This window comes from Nakaseomyces bracarensis, assembly GCF_045282275.1.
Source record: "Nakaseomyces bracarensis strain CBM3 chromosome Unknown Scaff13_0, whole genome shotgun sequence".
Lineage (NCBI taxonomy): Eukaryota > Fungi > Ascomycota > Saccharomycetes > Saccharomycetales > Saccharomycetaceae > Nakaseomyces > Nakaseomyces bracarensis.
Genome location: NW_027263959.1, coordinates 2,429,313 through 2,449,237, shown reverse-complemented (window position 1 = coordinate 2,449,237; position 19,925 = coordinate 2,429,313). Strand labels below are relative to the sequence as shown.

The 19,925-nt window shown below is 37.9% G+C and overlaps 12 protein-coding genes across 12 annotated transcripts; 6 read left to right on the top strand and 6 right to left on the bottom strand.

Annotated features, from left to right (window-relative positions):
* Positions 1-969: 969 nt before the first annotated feature.
* Positions 970-2,409, bottom strand: YPT11 (Rab family GTPase YPT11; the record flags this gene model as incomplete). Its single annotated transcript, XM_071055277.1, has 1 exon — positions 970-2,409. One exon carries the CDS (start codon positions 2,407-2,409, stop codon positions 970-972), a length of 1,440 nt encoding a protein of 479 aa, XP_070909970.1.
* A 740-nt stretch (positions 2,410-3,149) lies between these two features.
* On the top strand, positions 3,150-3,962 carry BXI1 (Bxi1p; the record flags this gene model as incomplete). Its single annotated transcript, XM_071055276.1, has 1 exon — positions 3,150-3,962. One exon carries the CDS (start codon positions 3,150-3,152, stop codon positions 3,960-3,962), a length of 813 nt encoding a protein of 270 aa, XP_070909969.1.
* Positions 3,963-4,284: 322 nt separating this feature from the next.
* Positions 4,285-4,497, bottom strand: RPL25 (60S ribosomal uL23 domain-containing protein; the record flags this gene model as incomplete). Its single annotated transcript, XM_071055275.1, has 1 exon — positions 4,285-4,497. One exon carries the CDS (start codon positions 4,495-4,497, stop codon positions 4,285-4,287), a length of 213 nt encoding a protein of 70 aa, XP_070909968.1.
* A 1,788-nt stretch (positions 4,498-6,285) lies between these two features.
* Positions 6,286-6,918, bottom strand: MRPS18 (mitochondrial 37S ribosomal protein uS11m MRPS18; the record flags this gene model as incomplete). Its single annotated transcript, XM_071055274.1, has 1 exon — positions 6,286-6,918. One exon carries the CDS (start codon positions 6,916-6,918, stop codon positions 6,286-6,288), a length of 633 nt encoding a protein of 210 aa, XP_070909967.1.
* A 727-nt stretch (positions 6,919-7,645) lies between these two features.
* Positions 7,646-9,451, top strand: KRI1 (Kri1p; the record flags this gene model as incomplete). The annotated part of the gene is made up of 1 exon (XM_071055273.1): positions 7,646-9,451. One exon carries the CDS (start codon positions 7,646-7,648, stop codon positions 9,449-9,451), a length of 1,806 nt encoding a protein of 601 aa, XP_070909966.1.
* A 539-nt stretch (positions 9,452-9,990) lies between these two features.
* STB1 (Stb1p) lies at positions 9,991-11,226 on the bottom strand (the record flags this gene model as incomplete). The annotated part of the gene is made up of 1 exon (XM_071055272.1): positions 9,991-11,226. The coding sequence occupies one exon, from the start codon at positions 11,224-11,226 to the stop codon at positions 9,991-9,993; it is 1,236 nt and encodes a 411-aa protein (XP_070909965.1).
* Positions 11,227-11,589: 363 nt separating this feature from the next.
* ZIM17 (Zim17p) lies at positions 11,590-12,153 on the top strand (the record flags this gene model as incomplete). The annotated part of the gene is made up of 1 exon (XM_071055271.1): positions 11,590-12,153. The coding sequence occupies one exon, from the start codon at positions 11,590-11,592 to the stop codon at positions 12,151-12,153; it is 564 nt and encodes a 187-aa protein (XP_070909964.1).
* A 335-nt stretch (positions 12,154-12,488) lies between these two features.
* Positions 12,489-14,837, top strand: SKP2 (putative SCF ubiquitin ligase complex subunit SKP2; the record flags this gene model as incomplete). Its single annotated transcript, XM_071055270.1, has 1 exon — positions 12,489-14,837. One exon carries the CDS (start codon positions 12,489-12,491, stop codon positions 14,835-14,837), a length of 2,349 nt encoding a protein of 782 aa, XP_070909963.1.
* A 274-nt stretch (positions 14,838-15,111) lies between these two features.
* Positions 15,112-15,951, bottom strand: RFA2 (Rfa2p; the record flags this gene model as incomplete). Its single annotated transcript, XM_071055269.1, has 1 exon — positions 15,112-15,951. The coding sequence occupies one exon, from the start codon at positions 15,949-15,951 to the stop codon at positions 15,112-15,114; it is 840 nt and encodes a 279-aa protein (XP_070909962.1).
* Positions 15,952-16,298: 347 nt separating this feature from the next.
* On the bottom strand, positions 16,299-17,396 carry DAL82 (Dal82p; the record flags this gene model as incomplete). The annotated part of the gene is made up of 1 exon (XM_071055268.1): positions 16,299-17,396. One exon carries the CDS (start codon positions 17,394-17,396, stop codon positions 16,299-16,301), a length of 1,098 nt encoding a protein of 365 aa, XP_070909961.1.
* Positions 17,397-17,600: 204 nt separating this feature from the next.
* ATP11 (Atp11p) lies at positions 17,601-18,569 on the top strand (the record flags this gene model as incomplete). Its single annotated transcript, XM_071055267.1, has 1 exon — positions 17,601-18,569. One exon carries the CDS (start codon positions 17,601-17,603, stop codon positions 18,567-18,569), a length of 969 nt encoding a protein of 322 aa, XP_070909960.1.
* Positions 18,570-18,835: 266 nt separating this feature from the next.
* On the top strand, positions 18,836-19,879 carry PHA2 (prephenate dehydratase PHA2; the record flags this gene model as incomplete). The annotated part of the gene is made up of 1 exon (XM_071055266.1): positions 18,836-19,879. One exon carries the CDS (start codon positions 18,836-18,838, stop codon positions 19,877-19,879), a length of 1,044 nt encoding a protein of 347 aa, XP_070909959.1.
* Between the last annotated feature and the right edge of the window lie 46 nt (positions 19,880-19,925).

Genomic DNA, 19,925 nt, shown 5'->3' with positions numbered 1-19,925 from the left:
AGAATCCTAATAAAAAGTTAGATAAACGTAAAGTTTTGCCTATTTTTGCAACTTATATCGTGACTTATTCTATCTAGAAAAAAATTAATTCAATTGACTAACTGTCTTCGTTATCTTTTCTTCTCCCTTAAAAAGTATCTAATCCTTTTCTTATGGTATATTTCCTTATTATTAACTTTTTCCTAATTGAAAAAATACAATAATAATTTAAAGTATTAAAATTATTCAGTTATATTTAATTTTAAAAATTAAAGAAAAAAAAAATGAATATAATCTTCTTTCTTTTTACCTTGCCACTTTCAATATTAATATCCAAAATATTTTGAAGCTGTAATAAATGTATGAATAAAATTACTAATGAAAAAAAGTACGAGTGATATTAATTTTTGGCTATTTATTAACTCGAGTTTGTTTCTTTCTTTCCTATTGTAGTGTTATTCACTTTACAAATTACTTCTTCTTTATTTTTTGTTTATTATTTTCTTTGATTCTAAAAAAATAATTAAATAAATATAGTTGTCTTTTTGGACCACAAATAATGTTGTCTGTCTCTAGTTTTGATCTGTTTATATTGTTTTATAATTGCTCTCTTAGTTGGCAAGAAGAAGAAATAAGAGTGGATTACGTTCTTATCCTTCATTTTCCCTCCTTCCTTTTATAGATTTTTTTTTGGGCGTGCAGGGGCAAAATGAGCTTAACGAGAAAAAAAAATTTTGCTATACAGTCATTTATAACGTAATAAAACGTGTATGACGTATATAGTTATCGTAATACCTTACTATTCCAATTATATATTATTGATTTTATTAATTTTATATGGGGGGATAATATTTATATCATGCAGGAGTTTTCGTAATTACTTTAATTAATTTGGTCAGAAATTTACAGGTAATAATTTGAAGATTTGGAGAGGGGAACTAGGAGAGATAATGACGAAAATAGGAATATCTATCTCTTATAAAAAATAACTTATGTGCAACAACTTACTCTAAATTGTAAGTTATTATCGTCGTTATTTTTCGGTTTCGTTATATCTATTGTATTTGAGGATATTTGACCTGGTTTCCTTTGTCTCAGGACAGGTTGGATTTCACTCTCACTCTCTTCGTCCTCACTGGTTTCCGATACTTGATCGTTGTACATGTTGCTTTTATCCTCGGTGCTATTTTCACTATCAATGTCATCAAGTTTTGGTACAGGTGGAGCTTTCTCTTCGTAGCAGCTATTTTCTATGAGGTCCATCATTATGGCGCTCATCGTCTGGTTCACGGAGTCAAAACTCTTGCAAGTGACCTCGAAATTGCCCGCAATAACCAGACCGAACCGTCTTTCGATTTCATCAATTGCAGCAAGCACGTCGGAATGATCAACTTCTCGTCTTTCATACAGGTCTATCTTGTTTCCCACCAGGTAAAATCTGGCAGTCTCGTAGTCCTTTGCTGATAAGATACCCATAGCCTCTACCAGCCAATGTTGGTAGCAATTTTTGAAACTTCGCTTATCGCATATGTCATAACTCAGGATGATAGCATTAGATTTCTTGTACAGGGAGGGCATGATAGCATTTCTGTACCGTTCTTGCCCCGCGGTATCCCACAACAGACAGTTGAATATACGATTGTCGATGTTAATTAAATGTGTCTTGATGTCCACGCCAATTGTCGTCTTTGTATCGATGACAAGCTCGTTGGGATCATATTCATCAATTTCTGCTGATTCCTCTGGCTCAATAATTGGGCTGTGTTCCAAATTCTGTTCTGTGATCCGCTTTTGCCTTATGTCGTCAAAGTCTGTAGAACTGTAACGTTTCTTTTGCAGTGCTATTTTCTCGATAGAGCTATTATTATGTTTATATGAAAATTGTCTAGCTGTGACGGACCTCCTAACACCATTATTCCTTTCTTGTCGTCTCTCTAGATTGTACTTATTGGGATTTGGAGATGGAGACGGGCTCAGACCTATGATATGTTCCCATTGCTTCCTGGTGGGCAGTTCCCTGCAGTAGTTCAAAATCATCGCTGTCTTACCAACACCAGCATCACCTATGAATAACGCCTTGATGTTTGGAGCGTTGCTTTCCAGTATAGATACCGGCAACGATTCCCGAGACGACACTATCCCCTCGCTATGCAGACCGATAGTAGAAGACGATATACCCAACCCAGTACTATGCCGTGAGAGCGACGGACTCCCGTACGAGTTCCTATAGAATGAATGTCTTGAATTCCTATTTGACATATCATTAAACAACGAATCAGTGGATCCCGCAAACAACGACCGATGCGGCGACGAATAACTCCCTCCTATATACGGCGAAGTATCCTGAACAGGAGTATCTACGCTATTGATAGACCCTATCGATGGCGACGATACAACATTAAAAGAGTACCTTTTCCTTCTATCAGCCATCAAGTATTACTTTGTTTTTATTTTTGTATTATACACACGCACACCTAGCACAAACACACACACACTCGCTCTCTCTCTCTCTCTTTCTTTCTCAATTTAACTCAGCTTTTCTTACTTCTGTTACTTTCTATAGATAGCAAATTTATACCTCTGTTACTATTATGTTATAAGTGTCTTACAGAAGCATAACAACTTCAGTGTTAAATAAGGTAAATCATTGCTTTTTGGATGCGCGCGATGGGCCCTTCCACAGCATATATTATATATAACAGGATAACTCGATTATAACTATATTGTATATTCAAAATTAAGCTCTTTTTTTTTTGATAGCATCGAACATCAATACCATATATCTTTTTGTAATGGGTATATGTCTTTATTTTATAGATTATTGTTAAATTTTTAATAAATTTTAATGTTTTGGTGGTGCGATAGCAATCATAAGTTATATTAGCGCAGAAGGAGTCCCTTGTTAATACTTTAATATATAATACTATAGAAATATAGTAAATGAATTGTAGTAATATAATAAATGAATTATAGTAATATAATAAATGATATCATATTAATATAATATATCATATATATTATGTATACGTATTTATATTCTCATCTCTTTTAGATTTCTATATAAAGGATGCGATGAGGGAGGGCAAAAAAAATTTAAAGGATGTGTTTCTTTTGTAGACACAGTTAAGAAGGAACTACTACAAACAGTAATATAAGATAAAGTACTAAAAATGAATAGTTATACAGAACCTGATGCTCCCCCACCATACCAGGTGACCGATCCATACAATATCCCCGATGATTTCAAGTGGTCTACTAATGTTACGTCTTGCGAGCCCCTTATAAGGCAGTGGTTCTTACACAAGGTGTATACAATACTATCTACACAACTTCTGGCCACACTGGCTTTCGGTGTTGTGATGTCCAAGTGGGAGCCACTCTCTACATTTGCCATGGCTAATATGTGGGTGTTCTACGTGGCGCTGGTGGGGTCTCTTGGCAGTTGTATCTGGCTCTCTTGTGGGTTTAGAGAAGAAGAATATTTCCCTGAGGAGCACGAAGGGGATAAACCATGGTATTACCTGTCCAAACGTGCGCAATATGGTATGCTCGGCTTCTTCACGCTATGTGAGGCTTACACTATCTCTCTGGTATGTTTACTGTACGACCCACAGACAGTATTAAGCGCTATAGTGATCACTACTTGCGTGGTAGGTGGTATTTCCCTGTTGGCACTCTCCGAGAAGATGAAATGGGTGGTGGAGTCAGCATCTTCCATCTACTTCTGGTTGAACTGGGGTCTGCTCTTGTTGATTGGGGTTGGGATCGCTAGTTTATTCTTCGGAATCAGTTCAGGTACGGACTTGTTAATCTCCATAGTTGGTGCCGTTATCTTCACTCTCTACCTTTTGATTGATACACAGATGATCTTTAGGAAAGTCCGTCCAGATGAAGAGATTAAATGTGCCATGGTCCTCTATCTAGATATTATCAACTTATTTTTGAATATTCTAAGGATAATGGCAAGGAGAAACGATGACTGAAATCAGATAAACGAAAACCCTGCTATATATTGTTCTAGAAAAGCAACAGAATATAATATAGCTTTCTATTCAACGCTATTTAAATGTCAAGTTAAACTTATAATGAATAACTCCAGAATCATTTTCTGCGGTACAAAAAACAGAACATTTACATATGAGATACATAAGTATACGTGAAAGGTAAAACCTGTAAACAAGTAGTTTTTTATAATGATGTGAAGAACGTTTATATTTTTCTTATAGTTTATTAGTTAAAAATACAGATTTAAAAAAATGATTTATTGTAAATAAGATGACGAATAATATATTTTTTTTAAACCGTTTAGATGTAACCGATTCTGTTGGCAATGTCCAAAGCATCGTGGTCAGCAGTCAATCTAACGTAAGCCTTCTTGTGACCCTTAGCGGTGATCAAAGTGTTGACCTTCAAGACATCGACTTCGTATAGCTCCTTAACGGCCTTCTTGATTTGGTGCTTGTTGGACTTCAAGGAAACTTGGAAAACCAAAGTGTTACCGTCTTCAACCTTCTTCATAGCAGTTTCAGAAGTGATTGGGTGTTCGATGATCTTGTAAGAGTCCAATCTGTTGTAGTGTGGGACGGCCTTGGTGGCGTACTTTGGAGATCTAGCCAACTTCAAGGTCTTTGGCAATCTGAAGGTGGCAGAAGTTCTGGTCTTCAAAGCCTTCTTACCGTTGGTACCCTTGACAACAGCCTTCTTAGCAGCGCTAGCCTTAGCTGTAATAATACGTCTTATTCATTTTTTTTTCTTTTCTTTCCTAGACAATTTTCTCTCTCTATCTTTATTATATTCTCTCTCTCAATTCGGACTTCTTTCTTTCTAATTCTTTTGTTGTTTTATTACAATGGTATAATATCACATTCATATTATAAAGTTGAACCACTAGGAACCACACATTTTGATGGACTGTATATCAGAGAGAAAAATTGTTATGTTTTCAAAAAAAAAAATAAATAAATCTTACTGTTAGTAAATTAAGTTCCATATAGTATTTTGAATTACAATCAAACAATTTACCTTTTTGGAGAAGGGCCGACCTCTTATTATTATTTCTTCATTCAGACAATTATATTAAGGTCTAATAATATTGCATATTCACTGGTCACCGTTTTTTTGCAGTATATCTCAACTATAAACCACATGTCTTAAATTCTCCTCAAAATCAAAATAACACACTATCTTCTTAGATATATTAGATCTCGTAATACCAGTTTTAATACGTATATTTGCATCGCTACCTTATCATTTTCGTCGTCGTTCTTCTTATTCCTGTTTCTGTTTGCTGTATCTATCTTCTATTGCTTTATTACATACCAGATGGAGCCATTTTTGTATATTATCGTTCTTAATGGGTCTTCAATACAAGAGCCTATACAATGTACAAAAACAAAAACTTGTTTCTTTAATATCAAAGGTTTTAATCAATGAATATTTTTTTTTTTCCAATTGAAGATGGGGCAGAGAAAGACATCGACTACCTTAGTGCGGGCAATTCACTGCCCTACTCCCTGCAACAGCAATGTCCCCGATCCATAAACTTTCCAACCTCGCACACTCACAGTGACCTCTCTCTCTACCTCTCTCGCTGCCCGCCTGCCGTCTGGTCCTCCCCATGATACCTTTCCAGCCTAGGGACTCGGTTGGTGCTAAGAATTACTCCCTGCGATGGTAAGCTCTCCCCCCGCCCAGGCTAGACTGGGATTGTGTGTAGCCTTTGGAAAGAGAGAAATGTCCTTGCAACGAGCCTACACTCCCCAAGCACTACCCAGCTTAGGCTACTGAGGTTTAGTTGGAAGTTATTTACTTTCGCACAAGCTGTACACAACGTGCTCATGCATTACATTTCCCAACGAAATTTCAATTTTACAAAAGTGCCTCGCTTCTTACCTGAATAGGAAAAAATAGGACTGTCTTCGGACAGCCTAAAAAAAGAAGTGTGAGACTGAAGATATTTTTAAAAAACCGTACACCACTATAGTTTCTCAATAATCCAGACCCCACAACAATAACTTTCAGATACAAAACAGTCATAAAAAACAAGCTCAATTATTTCCGGGTAAACAAAGTCATGATGACAGTTGATTCAAAAAGCTCAAGTGGTCTTTCAGTAACTCAATCTAGTGAATGAAAGTCATTTTGTATATAGATATTTATTTTCTGGATTCTTCGTTTATTTAAGAATTGAAAATATCATATTTTTACCTGGTATTTACAAGTATTTGTAGTTGTTCTCTTTTTTTCTTTGCAGAGAAAACAAAAAAAAGAAAAACGAGTTGAATTATATATATAAGTAAAAAGAAATCACAGTCTTCTGATTCTTGGAGATCTTACACCACCGAACTTTAGGGCAGTCTTGTCGCTAATTCTGGTGACACGTTTCCTTATCTCATTACCTTCTTTACCGTTTAGCGCTGCCATGAATGCTGATCTTCCCTTTCCGAAATCATCGATCACAATCTCAATGTCCTTGTTCATCATACCTTTTTCCTTTATCATTTGGAAAACTTTAGCGGTAGTTTGGAATGCTGCCTCATATTCACCTCTCAATGCCTTCCTGAACCCAAGACACCCTGTAGATATCGCAAACTTGACCTTTTGAGGTAACCTCAGATAATAGAGAAACTTCTCATTGTACGACAGCTCTGGATTGTTCTCCAGAAAATTCTTGTCCTCCACCACAGCAGAATATGTGAAATGAGTGTTGTTCTTACGGAAAACACAGTTCAACACATATTTTATGGGCACCTCATGTGGCTTCCCCTTAACTCTACCGCTATCCCTCGGACTACTGATATTCGCTATCTCATTCTCATTCCCATTAACATTACCTCCACGACTATTATTCACCACACTAGCAAAAGAAAACTCTCCTGTACTATTAAACCTCCTCCCTAGCCAATTGACCTGCCTAATACCAACAAACCTCTTGAACATGTTATTATTTTTTTATTTTTTTGTATTTTCTCTAATTCTACAACTATGATATGACAAATTTCTGGACAATATCTTCAGGCCTAGACTAGTGCTTCTTTATTGACGAGTAAAATGAATTTAATTGTTATTATTAAGTAGCACCTGGCTTAACCGTAATATCTAAAGTAATTAACATCGATCTTAGACTTGCTCTCTCCCTTCTTAAAAACATGGAAAGACACAGCGCTTTCTCAACACCACAAAGAAAAATATTATCGAGAATATATTGATCACGTGATCAATCATGTGACGCGATCATGTGACTGGTACTCAACGCTGGGTAACTTATTCACATGCTGTTAGTACAACAGGATATACATTTAATATCTGTTTATTTATCTACACATATAAACAACCTCAGAGCATCCAATAGATGATTGTATTTATGCTTGAGATTTCTGCTAGGATTATTGGCAAATCGATTTTGGCGGTTTAATATAGTTATATATGATTTCATTATTTTGTGCTACGGTGAATTCTGTGCATTATTCATTTTGAAGTTTGTTTTCTTTCTTTTTTTTGTGAAAAAAAAATTTTTGGTGGAAAAAAAAAAGGCGATGAGCTATTGAAAAAAAATTTGCGATGAGCTTTAAGTGTTAACATATGATGAAAGTATTAATTAACTTAAATGATTTGATTTATAATAGTTGTTAAATTGCAATAATTAAAGATTAATAAGAAAAAAAGAATGCCTAGAAAGAAGTCTGCTGCTAAGAAGGCCAGAGAGGCCGCTAAAAAGGAAGTTATAGAAGATAAGAATGACGTTGCTGTTGATGTACAAGAACCAAATCAAGAACAGGAGCCAAAACAAAAGAAGGAAGATAACCAAGAAGATGAAGATATAGGTGATGATGATGATGAAGAATCTTCTGAAGAGGAAGATGATTTTGGTGAGTTATTAACTGAGGAAGTTGAGGATGGGATAAAGAATGTGTTGAATGCTATTAGGAACAACGAGAAGGACAAGTTGTTAGACCCCAAGGTTAGATTTTTTGAAGACCCCGAGGTAGCTGCATCGAAGCTGACAGTGGAGGAGAAACACAAACCTGTGTACTTAAAGGATTATCACAGAATGAATATTTTGTCTGGAGATGCGCTTAAGGATGACGACGAGCATGATGATTTCGATATGCCTATGGAGACCGTAGATGGTAAGCAGTCGTTTGTTTCACAACAAAGGGAAGAGAGACAGCAATTGTTGGATGAGATCAACAGTGCATTTAAAGAGGACGGTGAAGAAGAAGCTGAGGCCGGGAGCCGTTCAGGTTCTGAAAGCGAGGGTGATGACGACGATGGATTCTTGAAAAAGAAGGCCAAGAAAGAAGATGGTAAGGGCAAGGCTGATGATCCCTTGAAAAATATTAATCCTGATAAGGATGAAGAAAAGTTTTTGGATGAGTTTGTAAACCAACATGCATGGATACCGAAGAAAGGTGACAAGATCATTCAATTGGATGGAGAGACTAACATTGAAGAAGATGACGAAGAGTTTGAGGATGCGGTAGAAAAGTTTGAAAATGCTTACAATTTTAGATACGAAGATCCAACTGCTGCTGAGATTGTGTCGTATGCTCGTAACCAAGCTACTTTAAGAAGATCGGCAACTTCAACTCGTAGAAGAAAGAGAGATGAAGAGAAGGCTCAAAGAGAAGAAGAGCAGAAAAAGAAAGAAGAATCCATTCAAAAGAAGAAAACCAAAAAGGTTAATAAAGTAACTGACATCTTAGAACAAATCAAAGAAGCTTACGGTGCTGAAATAAGTGAAGAGATGGTCCAGAAAATCACTGACACTCTTTTGAACAATGACTACAAAGAAGATGACTGGAACGACGTTGTTGCCCAATTATTCAACGATGAATTTTACAGTCAAGAAGGTAAACCAAATTGGGATGAAGATGATGAAATCATGGCTGACTTCTACAATGGAAAGGAAGATAATGATGACGAAGAAGTAGAAGAAGCCGAAAACGATGAAGAGATAAAACCTAAGAAGAAAGAGAAGAAGGATGAAAAGAAATCGAAAAAGAAAGAGAAGAAACAGCTTACAGAAATGGTCGAGAAGGCTGTTGACAAGAATAAGCTGGCAATCATCGATGAGGTTGAAGAAGAGAGAGGTAGAAGTCGTGAAAAGGAAGAACTGAAATTCCGTTATCGTGAAGTTTCCCCAGAGAGTTTCGGTTTATCTGTTCGTGAAATTATGGCAGCAGATGATGTTGATCTGAACGAATTCATTGGTTTGAAGAAGTTTGCTCCTTACAGAGCTAAAGAACTTAGAGCCAAGGACAAAAGGAAGGTGACGAAGTCTAGAAGATTAAGAGAATGGAGAAAAAAAGTTTTCAACAATGAAGAAGGTCTAACTGAGGAAGAATTTATCGCTAAACTTGAGAAAGAGGATAAAAACTCTTCCGATGCCCAATCCCATTCTCATAAGAGAAAACACGAGGGTGGAAAGAAGTCGAAAGATTCTCACAAAAAGAAAAAACAAAAGAAATAAGGATAATATGCTTATTTTATACATATAATCATTATACACTAGATCACTTCGTTATCTATATACGTATTGTTTATAACTAAACTTATTCTAAGTGTTGACACTATCTTGATTCACCGATCGAACTAAATAAAACAACAGCATATGAAAAAAAAAACAAAAAATCATGATTCTTTTTAATATAAAGTCTATGGATGATGTTATAAATTATGTTAAATACATATCTTAGTTCTTGTCTTAAACCTATTATATTGTAAGTCTTGTGTATATAAAACAATCCATAAAAAGGAATAGAGATAAAGTCTAATAAAAAAAAAATTAATACTAAGTCATTGATATAATACTTGTAACACCCAATATTATTGGAAAGTGAAATAAAGGTAAAATTTCGAAATAAAAAAAAAAGAATAAAAGTCTAAAGTTGTCCCTGAAAATGAAATGGTAAAGAAATATAATGGAATTCTTCATTTTGAATGAATGTCATTGCAGAGTTTATTTGATCTGAACGAAAGAGAAATAAAATAATTATTTTCTGGTAAGTACTAAGCATCACCGGCCACCCGCGTAGGTGATGATTGAACCGATCCAGTTTCCACTGGTCCAACTGGAACAGCAGTATTTTGCGCCATATCACCCAGGTGAGGGTTACCTAGCTCTGAGATATTTACTCGTGGCGATGGACTAAATATCTGTAAGTAGTCTCCCATATTGAAATTCGGTGTTTTCAGCAGATGAGGATTTGTGGAATGATGTAACTCACGCGATGGAGTGGAAGGAACTGGCAATGTCCCTGTTCCAAGTGCGGACCCCCCAGAGGTAGGTCCTGGAGAAGCAAATTTTTTCTTCTGGTTAGGTGAGAGTGTAGAACCCAGATATAATGATGGAGAGTCCATTAATATATCAGGGAACCATTGCCCATTAGCTCCATTTCCTCCCACAACATGAGGCACCTTGAATGTAGATTGTGGGGAATTTAAAGATGCCTTTAATGCTGAGTATCTCACAGCGTCGTCATTAGCATCTTGGTTAAGGCCGTGAGACATGTACATGGATGTGTAAGGCGTAGTAGGTATTTTCATTGTCGTAGAAGAGATCGAGCCCTTTCTCGGATAACTGCCGCTTTGGCCCCTAGCTGAAGAGTAAGGACTTGTAGCAAGATACATCAATAGATCCGCACCAGTGCTGTCGTCTGTACTGCTCTTATTACCTTGCTTTTTCTGTGACGATCCTCTATTTGGCGTTTTAGGTACTTTGTCAGTGAGCGCGTCTTCTTTACGAACATTGTTCGCCATGAATGGTTGTGCATTAGATAGTTTTGGTGTCGTAGGCAATTTAGACTCTCCTGCGGTCCCGTGCACTGAAACCGGTCTACCCGCCGTCCTAGGTGGGGTAGAAGGCCGAACAAACCGTTTGGCTGCAGCCATAGGACTCGTATTGGCGCTTGGATGTGCACTTGTATGAGCACTCACGTGCGCGCTCCTCGCAGAATCGCTCTCCAAGAGAACTTTCTTCAATGGCGACATGGCATTCATGCTGTCCCTCATCTGGTATGAATCACCAGACCGTCTCTTCAACGGACTGATTTTATGTCTCCCACTTCCCGACTCGTGATCCTCCTCTTGTCCTTCTCCTGCATGATCCTCACGCGTCTCCAACTCTATCTCCCCATTACTAGGAACCCGACTCAACCCAATCTTCAACTGACGCCGCATCTGCGCCAATTGGGCACGCTCCAATATCTTGGACGCCAGTTCATCCTCCCTATCACGAGACAGCATCAATTTTAGGTGTCGTTTATTTATTTTTTGGGTTTTTTTATTTAAAAAGAAAACCTATTTTCAACCCTTTTCCTTCCCAAATCCTTATTACAGTCTCACTGGAAATATAACGGCTTCTAACCCTTTAATTAGCACTAATAGATCATTAAGATAATTTATAATACCCATCTTTTCATTAATATATGGATTTTATTGAATTTTTTTTTTTTCAACGGCCCAAAAAAATTATAGGCCAAATTACTATTCCCAAAACGGCAAAACATCGAATTTTCCAATTACTATGGCATAAGACAGCTATTTCTTACTTTTGATATTTATCAAGTTTATAATATAAATACAATATAGAACTGAGGTACGTTGCAAATGTTAAGTCTAAGGAATGCTATGTCTAGGGTTATACCTAGAGCCCATGTTGCTAGATCGGTTTTGAACAGAGTGATGACGGGGCCAGTGTCGATGGCAAGGAGGCCTGTGATGACTATGGGCTTTAGGTATGTACACAGTGGTAGGGTGTTGATGAATGAGAAGTCTGACTCTACACACCTAGGGTCTTTCAAAGTTGACCAGCCGCAGATCATGATTGCGTTTACGTGCAAGAAGTGTGATACCAGGTCCTCCCATGTGATGTCTAAACAGGCCTACACTGGTGGTACCGTGCTAATTACTTGTCCCGGATGCCACAACAGGCACTTGATCGCGGACCACCTCAAGATATTCAACGATGACAAGATCACGATAGAGGACATTATGCGGACCCGTGGGGAGTCGGTGTCCCAGAGCACCGAGGACCTGGCCTTCGAGGATATCCCTGCCTCTCTAAGGGAGAAGATAGGCCACCACGCCAAGGACGCTCCCGAGGAGTACCGGAGCAGGATGGATAACGAAACCGTTCACCAGCTGCCTGGGGAAAAAGACTCAAAGAAATAGCTGAGAACTAAGGTAACCAATTCCAAAGGAAATACTGAATTACTTATTTTAAGCCAAAAAGTATTACCTATATTATATCTATATAACTTAATAAAAATATATTAATATATTTCATGTGCTTATATAATGATATAGTGATAAAATCATTGTTACCCGTGACTCAAATGGTATAAGAAGAAGTCACAACGGAGTTAAGAGCTAGAGGGAGCCACAATTTTAAGCTCTTAAGCAACTAAGCTCTTATATATAAATATATATATATTGACTTATATTAGAGCAATTCAGTTTAATATTATAGACTAGTCCACAAACACCCAACCAACTCCCTTGGACGTATGAGGAAGTTGCAGTTATTTGGTAGGTCAAAATACTTCTCTCTTTCGAGCAAAGACGACCACAGGAAGCTAGAGAGTACATTAAATACGGACAATGCGGTCAGTGATGAGCACAAGCACACTTCTGTATTCCAGAAACAGTACCCTGAATTGCACTTATTGTCATTACCACCAAAAATACTACGGCGAATATTGAACAACCTTGATACGGCATCGCTGATATCACTTAGTGAAGTGCATTCCCAGCTATACAACATTATTAGTAATGAGTTCCTGTTTGAGGATGTTCTGCTCGATTCAAAGTTGTCCTTGTTGAAATTCAATGCGATGATTCACTCTGAGTTCCACACAGCCAATGCATTGAACACTGGCAAACACAGCGGAGTAAAGCACCAGTCGCAAAATATAAGGTTTCTAGTAAGGTCCATTGAGTTTTCAAATCCGCAGTCTCACGACTCATTATTGAAGTATAGTAAATTCTACAGCAAGAACGAGCAGAGCTCTCTAATTGGAGGAGCTTACGCATTCTCTAATGGCTCTTCAGATACTCCGATAACAAATCTACCCAATTCTCCCATAGCACAGTCAAATGAAAAGAATTCAACAGTACCCAATATTAATGACACCATTGTTAAACCACAACAAACCTTTACGAAATCCAGAAACTATAAATGTTATAAACTTATGGAAAAATATGAAAATAAATATTCAAACTATACATACATCGAGCTGATGCTCGATATAATTGACTACCTACCCAACCTCACGCACGTTAAATTGAGTCATGTTGATGCCACATTTAAGATGCCTTTATGGTATTCAGTATTTAATGATGGTTCAAGAGATTTCTTTAAAAAAATCATTAAGGGACAACAATCGATAAATAATAACGATTTAAGAACGTTCCAATTATCGAAGGAGTTTGTTAGAAATTACGAAAAGAAATTCTATCATTTACCAAGAATTAAGACTCTAGAAATATCAGCGGATGTAGAGACTAAGATCAACAAGCCGGTATTTCTGAGGCCATCTTTACTATGTTGCTTTGGTATCATCCAAGAACTGATATTGGAAAATATTACCCTAGACACAGGCTCATTGGATACACCGATGGAATTTATTCCTTTACATCTAAGACTAGAGGAGTCCAATGAGTTACAAGTCAATGGAAAACCAACTTCCCTGGATCTATACAATCTACATTCCCCAGTTTCCTCTCTAACACTAAAATCATGTAAAATAGTACAAGGAAATGGTATCCTCAGACTCATACACTCATATTTCAAGGATGTTAAGAACCTACAATTGCTTGAGCTTCGTAGCAAATATGATTTATTCCTTTGCAATTGCTTCAGTTCCTTGGCAAATCTCACAATAGATTGTAATAGTAGATGTTTTACTGGTGAACAGACTGTGAATGATGATTATTATCTAGCTGAGGTGAATTTACAAGAAGATCATCAGGGAGTTAGTGACGACGACGTTTCTATTACAGAAACATTATTAGAAGCCACCTCACGGGTAATTGTGCAGGCACCACCACCTACATCTGCTGTTGTTGTCTCTCTGAATCTGGATTATATTTCTAAGACAAGTGGCAGCAATGCTAGAGAAAATCCATCACCATCCGATACCAAGAAACCTGCTTTAATTACAAAATCACAAGGAAACTATTTTGAGGAGTTAAGGATACCACCATTCCATTATTTTTACCACTATTATCAATCAATATGGGAGCGAATTCCACACAATAATGTCAATATAAATATTATCAATATTCCATTTACAAATGTTTATCCTACATCGCCTACGGTACTAGCGGAAAGCATGATATGTTCTAATGATGCAGATGACCTCGAGACTCTAATTGCATATAAACCGTCTGGTTACAATGCCCATGATGTACCCACATCTTCTATTTTGCATGCATCTGAAGAAGCAAGGGAATTTAATAGTACACAGTATTATTGGGAAAATGGTGTAAGGCGTTGCTTTCTGGACTCAATAGAAGAATTAAGGAAAGGTTCGTCCTATTACAGAAGTATGTCCGGGGAAGAGATTTTGGACATGGTTAGTTATGAAGCAATAAATGGGTATCAGAATTTTAAGTATTACAAGGACATACCAAATGTTAATTTATGGTGTTTTTTGAAATCATTATCTAAATTCAAGTCGGTCAAAATCAATCTACTACGTAGTTGGTTATATTGCACTCCAAGGTCCAGATACGATTGGGAATTGTTACTAAAACCGGTGTTAAATGTCAATGTCCCGGTTACCGTTACTGATAGAGATGGCTATGTTGTTTACTCGTATGGCCAGAATAAGCCAAACAAAGTTTTGAATTAAGAAACATAATCCCTCCATATTCGTAGTACTGATCTTCTCTTTTTGTACTCTATGTATTCACAACATAAATTTTATAGAACTTTAGTGAAAGAAAAGAAGACGCTTAAGCGTAATAAATCACATGAAATTATTCCTAATCATTAAAATTATTTCCCGATAACGAATCTATCTATTTATTTTAATTATTAATGAATTTTTATTTTACTGATTATGTCATATTTATCTTTACATAAGAAGTAGATAGGCGATAACGGTTGTCATGAATGCAAAATAATCAATCCACTGCGAAGAAGTGGTTATCATCTAGAGTAGGATAAATAAAACCTTGTTCAGTTAATGTTGTACAACAGTTTCTAACAGTGGTTTCATCAATGTCTAACGATTGAGAGATTAAAGGTATGGGCACAGCAAAAGTGTTAGCATCTTTACCAATACACTGTTGCTTACAGAATTCGAGTATTCTTTGCAAAGGATTTTTGTTATTACCGTCATCTTCTGATACAAAGAGAGACTGGCCTTCTGCCGCTGAGCTGGTCGAGGTGGAAGTACCTTGCATCTTACCATTCGCTATAGCGTGACATTTTATTGCCTCTAGATGGTGCGCAATGACATCATTAAACGATTCCACGTTCTTGATAACTGCGTATTGTATATTTTTCTTCCCACCAAATTCCTTCAAAGCGCCAAAAACCTTGACATAAGTCCCTATTTGATACTGTTGTGCTATTTGTGAGGCTCCAGATTTTGAGTCACCAAACCCATCATCTCCATCATTACCTTGCGCAACATCACTTGTATCGTCACTCCACTTCCTAACTTCAATCTGACCAGTACCATCTTCCAATGTCAAAAAGATATTAGAGGTATGGTCTGTAATATTCCTGACCACACCTACAAAACATACATGGTGTAGTTCCTGGTTGTGAGTGACGAATGGACCATCCTGTATAGCCTGTTGAGAATCCAATATTTGCTTAATGGTAACCGGAGTAAGAGTATTGGTGTTGCTTCCACCAGCTCCAGAATCCATAGTATTAGGTCTGGAATCAGAAGGGTTCTCAAACCCACCACCAGTTACTGATGAGTATTCATTATAAGGTTGATAAGTAGCCATAATTTTCTTCTTTCTTCTTTGACGTTCCTTGTTCTATATTCTCCTCCTAAGCGAAATAACAAAGTACAGATATAAAGAAATACTACCTTACTTTCAGTTGTTGTGTATATGATCAAGATGCGATAAACCAAAGAGCTGTATCCCATCTCTTTCCCTTTTAGCCACCAGGAAATATTTCAACCGACGCGTCTTCGCGTACCGTCGATATCTATAAGAGTCACGTGTAAAATCACGTGAGAATAATTATCATTTACATATATAGCAATGCTCTATGCATAAATGGAACGCAGCAATGCATGGTTTAGTGCTGTTATACAAGCCAGGAAGATGTCATATGGGAGTATTGCTTATCGAGTTTTTTTATATATCTCTTCGTCTGCTATTATTTTGGATAGCAAGTTCAGTATTCGTAGTTGTACGTTCCTGTTTTCCTTTTTGTAATTTAGGAAATCTGCTTGGGTCATAAATTTAGCTTCAAGTTGTTGCTGTTTGTAGGCCATTTCATGGTCCTCTCTAGCCTGGTCTGTGTTCAGTTGTGCAACCAAGTCCTTTATTTCTCCCAGGTTGTTACTTTTCAGCATAGTTAGCGAGTGGTTATTAGTATTTATATTTTTACTGTCGTTATTATTCTTGGGGTGGTCATTATTGATGTCATTATTCGTAGTAGTCGTTGGGGTGCTGTTATTATTGTTATTGTTATTACCTTTATTGTCTTGTGTTGTGGGGTTATCGGGGTATGTTGGCGACTCTGAGTCGTACCTGTTATTTACCAGGAAATCGATATCGAGTCCACCAAACCTCATGACTGAGCTCTTCGGGAGAGTATTCTTCGGCATTCCCATCACAATAGTATCCAACGGTGGCGGCGTAGCCTCCTTGTTCCCGCCGACCCCTCTTCGTATCCGGTCATTCAATCGCTGTACCGAGGATTTCTTCGTCACTTTCCCATTACTAAAGAGACTCTGTCTCATCGCATCTGTCGGACCTACGTTCAAGTGTGCTTGCTGACTCTCCGGAGAGATCATCGAATTCCTGCCGTACTCTTCCTCTTCCTCGTCCTCCTCCGCTTCTCCATCTCTCTCCCCGTCCCCGTCCCCGTCCTCCCTCTTGACACTGACCTGCTTCTTCTTCACCATCCGTTCAATGTCACTAGACTTCCCCAGCGCATCAGAGTCCCTGATCAGCGCTTCCAACTGCCGGATCTGCTCATCGCTGTACCCCTTAAAATGAATGTTCCCGGGCTCGTTCTTGTACAGATACTTGAGCCGCTCAAACTTGTTCTTAATAGTACGCACCTGCCGATAACTAGTACCCATCACCTCGTTGTAGTCTTGCAGCACACGCCCCCAGCTGTGCAACCGATACGCATACGGCTTCAAGTGCGGCTTGTACTTCTCCATCAACTGCAACAGAACCGCAGCACTCTGCTGGCTCTGGCATCTCATCGCTATTTATCTCAGATGGTACGCGTTCTGTATGTATGATTCAGCTTCCTTCTTAGTTCCATTTATAAAATAGCATCCAACTCAAGCTTATCTTAAAAGCGAATCCGAAAGCTATATAAGGGCGCTAGGGAAAATTTTTTTTAACTTAGAACAATATTGGTTTAAGGATAGTTCCACCTGCCAATAGGACTTAAAGTGTTTTGGATGTTAGGCAGGAGGATATTAGTACGTGCAGCGAGGTACAGTACGTTTGAGGCTAAGTATAGGGACAAGTTACTTGAGAAGGCACGTAAGCAAGGGTTAAGCAGTGTTGAGGAGTTGAAAGAGAAGCTTGCAGATCAGATTGCTGAGAAGAAGAAAGAGCTGAACAAGATAGATCCTTTGAAGGAGTTAGAACAGTATATGATGGGAAGTGGAACAGGAAGTGGAAGCGGGATACGCGGGGGCCAGGCCCCTGGTTCTGTCTCTGGTTCTGTCTCTGGTGCTGCTTCTGGTATTGGGAAAGAAAATACTACTCCGGTTAGGAAGCCCGTACGTCCTGTGACGGAGAAACCGTTTAAGTCTTTGGATGATTATTTGAAGTTGGAGAAATTGAAGGATTTGTCGAGACAGGAGGTTGAATTTCTGTGGAGGGCTAAATGGGCTAACCGAGACGACGCTCTCGTGGCTGTGGTTCCATTCCGGGACACTTTCCAGACGATGTACAAGTATGCGGTGCGGAATCCGCTCTTTGTTCTTCCATTGCCTAGGGATCCCAACAAGACTGAGTCCAAGAAAGACCAGAATAAGACAGACGAGACAGTTCCAGTGGAGTTGCAGTACATACAGTGGCACTTTGCGGGTCCTCACACGATCCATTGTATTATGACCTCTTTGGCAGAGTACAAGCTTCGTCAGGATTTCGCGACACCACACACTACGATCCAGTTCCACTTAGACCTATCACAGGATAAGGACATGGTTCTGATGAATGGTCAAGTCGAGCGCGACTCGAACGTGTCCTTACAGGATGCCCAACTGTTACTACTTAACGTACAGAGATTCTTCGGTGCCATGGGCACCAACTCCGCTATTGCGAAACAGAGACTCAAGTTACTAGAGGACTTCAACCAAGGTTCGGCAGAGTTCGATATCAACAAACTGATTACATTGTCCCAATCATTAGAGAACTAGGGGTGTTGAACATATAACGCACGGTAAAGTAAATCTTGTACATAAGTCAATTATCTAAATCATAAATACTTTATCTTCATATTAAATAGCACATGTATGTTACAATAGTGATTATCGATGACTGATTTTTCTATGGAAAAAAAAAAATTAATAATAATAATAATAAAAAAAATTATATACATAAAGGAAAAGAAATAAATACTTAAATGTTTAAAAGTTTGGGTTTGCTATAGTTCCATTAAGATTACCAACTAGCCAATTTATTGATGACTATTAAGGTTTTATTTTTGGGTCCTGAAGGGACTTATTCACACCAGGCTGCTATTCAACAGTTTAGTCATTTAACCGAATACAATGTGACTTATGAGCCCATGGAATCAATACCTCAGTGTGTAGAGACATTGCTACGGGATACTGATAACTCTAACGTTGATGTGTACTCAGTGGTGCCGCTGGAGAACTCGACCAATGGACAAGTCGTGTACACTTATGATATTCTGAGGAATTTGATGCAGGGAGGAAGTGCCAGGCTGAGAGATGACCAGATTATATCGCCAATAACAATTGTCGGGGAACAGTTCGTTTCTATTCTCCATTGCCTAATAGGAGCCGACCCTTCCATTTCAGTCGAGAAACTAGATCATTTCAGGAAGCTGAAGATATATAGTCACCCACAGGTTTGGGGTCAGGTGTCTACTTATCTGTCGAATATACAGAAAAATTATCCAAATTTGAAAGTAGAGAGGATTAATTGTAGCTCTACTTCAGAGGCAGTGTTACAAATGGAACAAGCCCATTCAACGAATCTGGATTCTACCGAGTTAAACTTGGCCATTGCTAGCAAAATAGCTGCATCTATATACGATTGCCATGTAATAGAACACAGCATTAATGATAAACTAGGTAACACAACTAGATTTCTAGTATTCAAAAAGAGATCAAACGTTAGGAGACTACTGGCACCTCCCTCTGCTACACCACAAAGGATTTCACTATTAACTTTTACCATCAAACAAGATGATCCTGGTTCTCTGGTAGAGGTATTGTCGGTATTGAAGAACTTCTCTTTAAACATGTGCTCCATTAGTTCCCGCCCATATCTTCTAGAAGGAGAAACCGATAAAGAAACCGATCACTCATTCCAGAGAAGAAACTGGCAATATATATTTTTCATTGAATACTTCGTCGACAGCCAAGAAACCAGTTTCGATGCCGAAAAGTTTTATGATAATATTGACAAACTTTGTAGTGAATGGTGTCATTGGGGTACTTTTCCACGTGATATCTGCTACTATAAAAACACTACTTAAATAACTCTTTCATGATGTACCTTTCTAAAATTATTTATAGAGTCTA